An 11,835-nucleotide genomic window follows, 5' to 3' on the forward strand; every position below is an offset into this window, starting at 1 on the left:
CCCTACCACCCCGTTCCTTATTCTCATCCCCCTGAACCCTTCCACCTCAAAGTTTCATCCTCAACTCCATCCCGCCTTTCCTCAGTGCCCTCTGGAACACCTGTTTCATAGACAACAAACTTCTCTTCATCTTAAATCTATTTAAGTAAAATCCTTTCCCATTCCTATCTTTTAGCTCTAACTGAACCGTGGCTATCCTGATGACGCTGCTTCCCTGGCCACCCTTTGCAGTAGTGACAACACCTTCACTTGTTCTCAGCTCCCTTGTTGAGGCAGGGGAAGTGGAATTCCCATTGCTCCCTGCAGCTACTTCCAGATTTTCCCTCCTTATCACTCAGTAACCTCTCTTCCCTTTGAGGTTCATACTATTCCTATCTACCACCCAATCAAAATCCTAGTAGTTGTTGTCTACAGGACCCCAGGTCATTCCCCTTTCTTCCTCAGTGAGTTGATATGTCCTATTTACCTCCTATGAGCTTCTCCACTCTACCACACAAAGATGATTGGTCATACCCTTGATTTTGCCATCCCCCAGAAATGTACCTTCCCCATGTTCAAAAATTCTGATATCCCCTTACCTGACCATAACCTATTGGCTTTTCGCCTCTCCCTCTGTTTTCCCTATATAACCCTACTCTTCACCTGCACTATGACCTCGAATTCTTTGACCCTTCAATTCTCTCCCAGGCCATCTCCCCTACACTAGCCACTCTTTCTTCACCCCTTGGTGAAACAATTCAGCTCTCTTGAATCCCTAGCCCCCTGATCATATCACTGATTATGCTCAGCCTTGGATCACTCTCACCATTTATAGCTTTTGAATGAAGGTGGAGAAAATCACACAATCCATCCTGACTGCATCAACTACAAATTTATGTTATGTAATCTGAATTGGGCCCTTGCTGAGGCAATCCTCCTATAATTGCCTTATCGATCCACTTTCCCACTTTCCTAGCATCTTTTTCAAACCTTCTCATCCCTCCACAAACCTTCCATGACTCCCCTTCCTCTACCCTCTCAGCTGAGAGCCTTATCTTATATTACTCCCTCTTCTCTCATCTTCCTCATCTCCCATCACTCTCTCCTCCTTCACTGCTGTCTCACACAGAGAGGTGATCTTATTCCTTGCCATGGCTAACCCCCCCTTACCTGCTCAAGCCATTCCATTCTATCCTGTCTCCTCCAATAGATTGCCCCCTCTGTCATCCCCACTCTTTCACTTATTTTCCATCTCTCCCTGTCTACTCTCATTTCTTACTGCTTAAAAACATATCCATGTCTGTTCTGTCCTAGAAAAAAAAGACCTTCACTTGGTCCTTCTATCCCTGACTATCATCCTATTTCTTTTCTGCTCTTTGTAGCTTTACTTCCCAAAAAGGCATCTACAATCGATGCCTCCTCCACTGCCTCTCAATCTCCTGTTTAAAATAATATTTTGTTTCCCCCCAAGTACATGTAGAAACAATTTTTAACATTCATTGTTTTTTTAAGTTTTGAATTCCAAATTCTATTCCTCTCCTCTCCCTGAGACAGTAAGCAATCTCATATAGGCTATTCGTGTGCAATCATGTAAAACATTACCATGTTAGTCATTTTGTGAAGAAGATTCGAATACAAACCAACAAAAAATGGAAAGTGAAAAGTAGTCTGTTTCAGTCTGTATTCAGACAACGTCAGTTCTTTCTCTGGAGGAGGATGGCATTTTTCATCATGACTCCTGTGGAATTGTCTTGGATCATTGTATTGCTGAGAATAGCTAAGTCATTCACAGTTCTTCATCATACATTGTAGCTGTTAGTGTGTACAATGTTCTCCTGGTTCTGCTCACTTCACTTTGTATCAGTTCATATTAGTCTTTCCAGATTTTTCTGAAATCATCCTACTTGTCGTTTCTTGTAGCACAATAGTATTCCATTATTATCATATAACACAACTTGTTCAGCCATTCCCCAATTGATGGACATCCTTTTGATCTCCAATTCTTAGCCATCACAAAAAGAACTACTATCAATATTTTTGTACAAATGGGTCCTTTCCCCTTTTGTTGATGTCTTTGGGATATAGACCTAGCAGTACTATTGCTGGATCAAAGGGTATGCACAGTTTTAATAGCCCTTTGGGCATTGTTTCAAATTGCTTTCCAGAATGGTTAGATCAATTCACAACTCCACCAACAGTGCATTAGTGTCCCAGTTTTCTACATCCCCTCCAACATCCATCATTTCCCTTTTTTGTCATATTAGCCAATCTGATAGGCATAAAGTGGTACCAGGAGTTGTTTTAATTTGCGTTTTTCTAATCAATACCTCTCGCTTCTTTCTTAACCCCTTACAATCTGGCTTCTGACCTTATCATTCCAGCAAAACTGCTCTCCCCAGAGTTACTAAGACTCTTTTAGTTGCCAAACTCAGTGGCCTTTTCTCAATCCTCATTCTCCTTGACCTCTCTGCAGCTGACACTTTTGATCATTCTTTCCTTTTTGATAATATCTTCTCTCTAGGTTTTTGGGGATACCACTCTCTCCTGGTTTTCCTCCTACCTATCTGACTGATCCTTTTCTATCTTCTTTGCTGGATCCTTTTCCAGATCACATGTTCTAACTGTAGGTGTTCCTCAGGGTTTTACCCTACATACTTTTCTACCCCTATAATACTTCACGCAGTGATCTCATCAGCTCCCATGGATTTAATGACCATCTCTATGTTAATGACTCTCAAATCTACCTTTCCTGCCCCTGTCTTTCTGCTGACCTTCAGTCCTGCATCTCCAATTGTCTTTCAAACATCTCGAACTGAATGTCCACTAGACATCTTAAATTTAATATGTCCCAAACCGAACTCGTTATCTTTCCCCCTAAACCCTTTCCCTCCCACCTTCCCTGTTAGTGTAGAGGGTAACACCATCCTTCTAGTCATCCTGGACTCCTCACTATCTCTTACTCCCCCTACCGCACCCCCTCACTAGCTAAGCTATTGCCTAGGTCTATTGATTCCATCTTCACGACATCTCTTAAATAAGCCCCTTCTTTCCTCTAACACTGCCCTCACCCTGGGGCAGGCCCTTGTCCTCTCACACTGGACTATTGGAATAACCTTCTGATGGATCTGCTTGTCTTAAGTCTCTCCACTTTCAAATCCATTCTTCATTCAGCAACTAAAATGATTTTCCTAAGGTGCAAGAATGACCATGTCACCCCCCTACTCAGTAAACTCCAGGGGTTCCTCTTGCCTCTAGCAGCAATTACAAAATGCTGTGCTGGCATTCAAAGCTCAGAGACCAACTCCTAAGGCTGGTTACCTCTGGATAAACTGTCATGATGCTATAGAAACAGTAGTAAACAGTAGATAGTAAAACAAGCCAGCCCATTGTCGTAACAATAAAAACAAGCAAACTTGAAGTTTATATTTGTATTTCAAAGTCCATTAGCCCAGAGAAGTTTAGTTAAATTAGGTCTTTAGTTCATGGCTTTGATATATGGTGATAGATGGCCTCTGAGGCCCTCTTCCAATTTGAGATTATGTGATCTACCCAAATGCAATACAGACTTCTAAGCAGGGCAGTCACCTTTTCTGGAGTGTAAGGTCCCTGAAGGCAGGAACTGACCTTTGTCTTATCTTTGTATACCTAATGCTCTAATGTGCAGCATCATGTGGAGCAGCTCCTTGATGATTATTGAATTGAATTCTCTTGGAAAAGAGAATTTGGATATTTAGGTACTTCTGCTTTATCTGACCTCAAGGCTGAGCTTAAAGCCAAGACCTGGGTTTGGGAATTTACTGGACGTTGGTACTCAGAAAGCAAGTACAAACAAAAGCTGTATTATTACAGTGTACCGCAGGCAGACAAAAAAGCACATACTCACACAATGTGGCAATATAGACAGACAGGTTTGTCTCCATGGATCCAAGAGGCTCACCCAGCTCAAGGGAGAAGAAGTTGTGTCTGGGAAGGTGCATGCTCACAGCTGGTCTTCAGGTAAGGAAGGTGCATACCTTGGAGACACACATGGAAGGGGGCATTTCTAATCTGACCCAGATGTGGTGGAAACGTTCTTGGGGTTACTTGCCAATGCCAGGTTCGGGGAGGGGAGTTCCTTCCTCAGGATCAGAAATGGGAAGAGAGTTTGAGTTGACTGTCTGAGGCAGTAGGAGGAGAATGACCCCTACTTCCTTCAGTAGGCTAGGAGCTTTATCTAATCAGAAGCTTTGAGCATTAACTGTTTGACACAGGGTTAACACTGGCCAGAATGATGGAGAAGTCCAGTCTCTGTCTATGTGCTTGATGGGTGCTGGGACCTCTCAGCATAAGTGATGCCGTATTGGAGTCCTGTCATGATTAGTATAGCATCAAACAATAAAAAATTACAATGACTGCCATAGCTTAGTTGGGATTTTGGGTTCTTTTCAACGTTTCTTTTTAAAAATCTTATTTGTATCTATATTTCCCTGATCCTCAGTCACACGGTCATAGTTTTCTATCACTTAATCAACAGACATTTGACTCTTGCTGTGTGCTAGAGATACAAAGAAAAAGCAAAGGCAATGCCTGTCCTCAGAGAGCATGCATTTGGACGTAATAAAAAATGAAAAGTGCTCCCCTATTTCCAGGCCTTGGATCCCAGCTAGCGTTTTTTCCTTTTGTTTTTTAGGGGCAGTCCGACCCAGGCAAGGAGGATGTCCACCACCCGGAAGGTCAGCCTCTCTGTGAGCAAAGTGAGCATAAGCCACAGCAAAGTCAGTCTGAGCCTAAGCCAAACGATGTCGAGGACCACAAGTGGGCCTACAGAGGGCAAAGAGAAAGTGTCCTTGCCCCATCCAAGGCAACACGTCCAGGTGCGTGCTTGGGTTGGATGAACTCTGAAAATGAAATGTTAAAAGTGAACCGTCTCGGCTCTTGGGAACAGATCCCTTGCACGATGGAAGCAGATGGTGTTCTTGAAGTCATGGCGTCGTCCTCCGTTCCATGCGTGTGTCCCACAGAAGGAAATAGGAGGCTGCTCTAGCCGAGGAGGGACCTAAAGCTCACACAAAGCTTTAATGAACATTGTCATTTAATTTTTAATATTGCAGGTTCAGAATTTTAGAAGGCTTTCCTGGTGACATTCGGGTGATTTTCGTCTCTTTAGAAATCTATCTAGGGAGATTTTTCTCTTAGGGCATTTGTAGGTGGAAACATTCAGCATTTAATTGGCTTGAGAGCTCTGCCTAAAGCTGGTGTTATTCTTCTCCAATGTAGCCTTCAGATGACCTAAACATTTGTAGGCCTCAGTGAAGACTGTAGTGCTTAGGCTTTTGAGAGGGTTCATCTCCCAAGCTGCCTGGCCCTCTCCAGGTTTTTTCCCTCTGAGGGTCAGCCCTTCAGCTGCAGGGCCTTCCCTGAAGCCTGGTCAAGCATGGGTGGTCTGTGTTCCTCAGGATGGCCCGGTACAGAGTAAACAATGAGCACACACTGTCCGAGAGCCCTTCGCATCGTCTTCTGCCATGAGTTTTGATCTGGACCTTAGGCCTCTGATAGTGATTCCTGGATTTCCCTTATGGTAACATTGCCCCAGCTCTCCTTGTTGTCCCTGGATGGATTTCCATTACAGGAGGCTAACGTTGACCTTGAACCCAGTGCAAGCCAATACCCTTGAAATAGTGTGTTTCTATAGTCTCCCTGCCTCCTACATACTCACGCACTCACACACGTGAGCGTGTATTCACATGCCCTCATGCATATACACTCACACTTGCTCACACACTCACACATCCTCATATCCTCACACACCTTCTCACACATGAGCATGCACTCACACACACACTCATAACATACCCACACCCACACCCACACCCACACACACCCTCTCTCTTTCCAGTTTCCTGTTATAGGCAAGCCTGAATGGGGAAGGACAAGACGTAAGGAGCCATGTAGATCCCAGCGATCATTTTTCTGTCCTTGGCTCTTGTCCCATCTATCTCAGTCCTTGTCGTTTTCTCCATTTACCTTTTTAAAAAACTGCTCTTTTTTGGTTATCTTAATTTTCTTTGCTATCCTTTGTTGATTTTGAGCATGAACACTCCTGATTCTCTGCTTATGGGACCATGCCCTGAATTTGTAGGTGTTCTCTGTTCCTCACTCTTGGTTCCACCTTCTGTCCACGTCTCCTTAGAATTTACATCGTGTATTAGCATAGGTCTCTTTATACAAATACCTCATTCTCGTGCTTATTAGAATTGCTTCTCTTTGTAGCTTCAGATTTTCACGTTTTTTAATTAAATTTAATTTTTTTTCAATTATCACATATTCCTCTTACCCAAGTGAAATGAAAGAAAAGTAAAACCCATATCACAAATATGTCTAGTCAAGCAAAAAAGAAAAAAAAATCCCGTCCTGTCCATGTCCAAAAATGTGTGTCTCATTTTTGGAATTTTGTCCTTGCAGCACATCCCCGTTATTCTGGCCTTGACTTTACCCTTGAGATACTCCCTAGGTTTTCTCATCACCCTTTGCAATCTGTTCTTCCAAAATCTAGGCGCCAGATCCGATGTTGCCCTGCTCTCCTCTTCTCTATCCCAAGCTCTGGGACAGAGCGGTGGCTCTCGGCCATGGTCCTATCATTCCCCTCCCCTCCTGGTTGAGGATGATCAAGCAGAGTTTCTCCTTGGTGGTTCTTCCCCCTTTGGAATCATGAAATGGCCACGTGGGCAGGGAAGTCCAGACGTTGTAGCTTCTCTGCCCCGGCAGCACGAGGGCCCCAGCAGACGTCTGGTGATAAGGCGTCCTTCCAGAGCCCCATTCCATCTCTTGTGGAGCTGGCTCTCAGGCCGTCCAGGTTCGGCAGTCCCTGAGGTCACAGTACCTCCTTGAGTTAGACTCTCTGGCTTCCTCTGATTGTCCTTGGTTTGCCCACTTATGTGTCTGCCTGGAAGGTCGTGTCGGTCTTAGGCGGTCTCCATCATCTCCTGCCATAGAATCCCAAGATGGCAGACGTTCCCCGTCTCACACAGGGGCCACGCCTCCTTCCTTGGCAGTCCACCCTCTGACTGTGAGGAGAGTTCCTGACCTCTAGCCTAACTGTCTCTTTACAGTCTCTCCCTTGCTCCTGGCCCTGCCCCCGGGGTCACAGCAGGCCAGTAGAGTTCATAGTCCACGTGAAGGTAGCACCAGTGTTCGTTCCCCTTGAGCCTTCCCTTCTCCAGATTCCACATCTCACGATCCTTCCATCAGGAATTCACATGGCCTAGACTCAAAGCCCTTCACCATCTTGTTTGTCTCCAGACATTTTCCTGTTTAACTGTGGCTCTGCTCACCTGCAGCACCCCAAGCTGAACCCAGTGCTCCAGATGTGGTCTAACCGGGGCATGGGCTCCTGACCACTTGTGTCTTTATTCCTGGCATTCCTCCTGCCTCTCCCTATAGCCCTAGGCTACACTAGCTGTGGGGTCTGAAGGGCCCATTGAGCTCAGAAGCCGCTAAAATCCCCCACCCTTCTGTAGACAAACTGCCAGTCAGTGGTGCCTCCTCTGTGTTTTACTTGGAAAATTGATTTTGAAAAGCACAAGTCTAAACTTTTCATTTATTCCTATGAAATTTCATCTTGGATTCTCTTCACTGTTTTAGCCTGGAAGAGCTGCCTTATATCCTTTTTTGTAGGTGTGTTAGCTTTCCCTAGCTAGCACAGGCAAGTTTGATAAACTTGCCATCTCGGCCTTTATGCAGTAATTGATAAAATGTTACACCGCATAAGACCAAGCACGGACAGAGCCTTGGAGCATTCCACTGGAGACCTTCTGCTAAACTGGCACTCCTTTGCTCCTGATTTCCTTCCCTCTTTGGCATTTAAAGCCCTTCTCAGTCTGTCTTCACCCTCTGCTTCCAGACTAATCGTATATTACTTCCCCATAGGCCCTCTATGCAAAACAAACTTTAAGGATATACAGAAATATCCACAGCTCTTTTCGAGGTGGCAAAGAATGGGATCTGAGCCTGTAAATTGGGGAATGGATGAAAAAGGAAAGTGAGGAAATGCTATTGTGCTGAATTCTTTGTCAGCATAATGAACAACCAAGATTCTGGAAGAGTCATGACAGAATGCCTGCCTCCTGGTAGAGGCGTGAAGGGTTCAGAATAACACCAGTATTTTTAGGACGTGACCAATACAGAAATTTGTTTTGATCAACTCTGTGTATTTGTAATGGGTTTTATTTCGCTTTTGGTCAATTGGGGCAGGGAGTAGCATTTAGAGGGGAGGCTGAGGGTCTTGGCTGATTTAAACAAAATATAGAAAAAAAGAAAACTTGGGGACTCTGATGAACACAGTGACTAACTGTAGTTCCTAGGGACTCACCGTGAAGCCTGCTGTCCACCTCCTGACAGAGAGGTGATGGGCTCAGAGCACAAGTGGAGACATGCTTTTAGACATGGTCAATGAGAAATTTTGTTTTGTTTGATGTCTATGCATATGCGTATATGTATGTATGTAGCATGTGTGTTTGTAACGTGTTTTTGCTTCCACACTGGGGGTGGGGCAAGGAAATGGGAGGAAGAGGAGGTTGATTTTTTAAAATAAAATTTAATTTTTAAAAAATAGAAGGAAACTTCACTAAAGCCCTACCTTGGTGTGGATGGCACTAGACTCTGGAAGTCTCTGCTAACATAGCATAAGTTCTGGGAAATAGCAATAGACCAGGTCAGAAAGGTTTCAGGTTTGCGTCTGATGATGGCTTTCTATTTCTCTTAGTTGAGGCCAAGCCTAGCCAAGTTCAGAGACTTTCCTCCCTGAGTGGAATGCAAATGGTGGGTTTTTCAGATGCAGCAACTCTTGCATCATCTGAGGGAAACCATAGGCCACTGAAGTGATCGATCCTTAAAGGATTGATTATGAATTGTGTGATTGAAGTCAAGTATTAATATTCATTATATTGGAGTGATCCTAAGTTATGTCAAAGAGTTTTTCTTAAATAATTATGCCCACTTAGTGGAATTTTCTTAAGGAGAACTTAATTTTTTTATCAGAAAAAACCCACATAATTGCATTTTTCATCTTTATCCCATTTTAGTCATGCTCTGCCATCCAAATGTTTTCTGTTCATGTTTTCCATGTTCCTGATTGCCTTTGATTGTTGTAATTTATAGGTATTTGATGCACTTGGGAATGATGTCACTCCTCGACCCCTTTTCCGTCCAGATCCACATTTTCCTGGATCCAAAAAGCCCAGTAAGCTGCTTGCATCCCAGGATGTGTCTCTTGGATCAGACTATGCAGGCTCCTACACCATGTTTCAGAATACCTTGAACCCTAGCTTGGTGGGGCAGTTCACAAGGTAGGAAACAGCATGCTGCATTTCCTCTTGTAATGTGGAATTTGAGGTTCTTTTTATGTCATGGAGGACTGATAGATATGTATATACATGTATGCACTTAGCAGTGATAACTTAAAACATTTACGTGTGTGCATTGTGATGGACTATTGTTAGGGTCAATTGTTCATGGAATCAATTTCTGTTTCTTCAAAGACAGGCAGGCTTTATATAAAAACACGAGTAAATGCTTAAATACTTGTCGATTATAAATATTTTGGTTCTTTTATTTTAAGATAAGTTTTTGTATAAACTCTCATTTAAGGGGCGTACATAAGAGTGAATTAATTTAGAATCTGGGATCTGTCCCACCTAAATAAGAGAACATTGTGTTGTTTTTTGGTTATGTGTATTATGAGCAAATTTCTCATGAAAAAATTGTGCACCGAAAACTTTTCCTGCTCTACTCTTTGAATGTTGCACATCTCCTGACAGCTTCTCTATACTTTCTTTCCCCTCATTATGCTTGTGTGATGACAATGGGGGGGGGATAGTTTTATCTGCATTTCCATTATTTTTAGCTCCTAAAGGAGCTACATTTCAGTCCTAAAGGTTTTATCATCATCCCTTCCACTCCAAGAATTGGTCCTATCCTGTCTTGGTTTGTTATTATTTCTTTATTTTTGATATTCATTAAAACATTTTTTTAGTTCCAAATTTTCTCCCTTCCCCCTCCCTCCTCCATCCACTGAGAAAGCAAGCTATCGCTCTTCCTTCTTAGAATCTCTTCTTATCCTAAAAGCTTTAACAAGCCAGCATTTCTGTTCTTATCATTCCTCGCTAGGCCCCCCGATTCTTAGTGGATAGTGCTGGACTTGGAATCAGGAAGGTCTGGGTTCAAATCTCGTTTTAGATACTGTGCAAGCATAGGAAGAGCTCTCTCTTGTTTCTGTGGGAGGGTCAGGGGAAGGGTATTATCAGACGCAACCTCAGTGGGGAGAAGCGTAGAAAATTAGTTGGGGGAAGTTAAAGGATCCCCATGTTGGGGCAAAGGCCCAGGTGAGATTAAAGAATAGAGATTTATACTCAACCTGGTTGGGTCAAATACATCTACCTCACTTGGGCAGCACGAGAAGAAGAGGAGGAAAGAAGGCAGAGGGTGGGCATCATCAAGGGACAGGATTTGGTCAAATCGGCATGTACGCTGAAGCTTGGTAGCTTAAGGGGAGGTGCTGGGGGTTTGTGAGCCAAGTTCTGAGCTCCTTGAGAAAGAAAGGACGGTGAGCCGTCAGTAAAGGCCCCCGAGATCTGAATCAGATGACAAATTTGGACAAGATGAATGAGAAGTGACAGCTGCAAAGGGAGTCTGGAGATGGAAATGAGAAGGAGGGAGTATGCGAACTCATTCTTTAGGGCCAATGAGAGGAGGCACAACCGGTAGTGGAGGGGATAGGCAGAGAGGCAGGATCATCTCTAGAGGAGCCAGGTCTTTGTGAGTGCTGGAAAATGGAGGGAGCAGGGAAGGGGAAGGTTTGAAATGAAGGGAACTTGGTTGTGGAACAGGAATTCCAGAGGGCACAAGTGAAGGGTATGGGCCGACCTGTAGGGCCTTGAGATAGACAGTGGCATGGCCATCCACAAAGAATGTAACACAAACACACAGATGGCAGTGAAAAGGCACAGGGCAGGGATGAAAGGTCCACAACATTCAGCTAGTGAAGAAGTCCACAGCTGGCACCATCTTCTTGGCTGGTTTTCTATTTTCAAAACAAGCTTTCCTCTTGAGAAACTCTTGCCTTCAGTAGGTGGCAGTGTTAAAAAAAACAAAAACAAAAACCAAAAAACCAGAAACCAAAACCACTCAGGCACTTGAGGTCTTGCCATAAACTTCATAATCCTTTGTTTGCTCTCTGAATTCCTCATTGGAACCTCATTGGAGGTAGGTGGTAGTCATGGTACACAATGGGATTATTGACAGTTTAAAAAACAAAAAGCAAACACTGACTCTCTCTTGCTCCTATGCTGTCCTTCTGAGACCACAGGCTGGAGAGGCTTTAAAAAATCCTATAGACTCCCTAAAGGCATCCCTGGGCTCTGAATACTTGTCTCTGACCTATGATTTTCTTCAAAGGTTATGAGAGTACGTTGTCTCAAGCATCGTGTAACTAAAGTTACTACAGTTGCCTTCTAATATTCCATTTTCTGTTTATTTCAATGTTGCCTTCATACTCTCCCTTCTCCTGATAAAATCTTTGTTCATTACTAAAGGTCAGTATTAGGGAGCAGCACTGTTTCTAAGTCAAGTGCATCTACAATGGAGTCCATCGGAGAAGACCTGGAAGAGCCATCTTTTAGACGAGAAGCAATATCCATTTATGTTGGTAAGAAGAAAATAATGTGCGCATCGATAGATAGACAGACAGACAGACATGGAGACAGACAGACAGACAGAAATAGATAAGAGATATGGAGATAGACGTATAGATAGATGATAGATATGGAGAGAGAAAGATGATAGATATGGAGATAGATGAATGGATGGATGGATAGATAGATG

General features: G+C 43.6%; 1 protein-coding gene across 2 annotated transcripts in view; it reads left to right on the forward strand.

Moving 5' to 3' along the window:
• The first annotated feature begins 3,921 nt into the window (after positions 1 to 3,921).
• Positions 3,922 to 11,835, forward strand: part of WDR78 (WD repeat domain 78) — a 59,302-nt gene continuing 51,388 nt past the window's right edge. For both annotated transcript variants that reach the window (XR_003570186.1, XM_027874098.1), the window contains exons 1-4: positions 3,922 to 3,975; positions 4,649 to 4,832; positions 9,115 to 9,302; positions 11,547 to 11,659. Coding sequence is in view for 1 of the 2 variants with exons in the window: in XM_027874098.1 (XP_027729899.1) it covers positions 4,674 to 4,832; positions 9,115 to 9,302; positions 11,547 to 11,659 (460 nt within the window). In the remaining variant the exon portion in view is untranslated. The remainder of the gene's footprint in view (positions 3,976 to 4,648; positions 4,833 to 9,114; positions 9,303 to 11,546; positions 11,660 to 11,835) is intronic.

This window comes from Vombatus ursinus, unplaced genomic scaffold (assembly GCF_900497805.2).
Source record: "Vombatus ursinus unplaced genomic scaffold, bare-nosed wombat genome assembly UNPS02014804.1, whole genome shotgun sequence".
Taxonomy (NCBI): Eukaryota; Metazoa; Chordata; class Mammalia; order Diprotodontia; family Vombatidae; genus Vombatus; species Vombatus ursinus.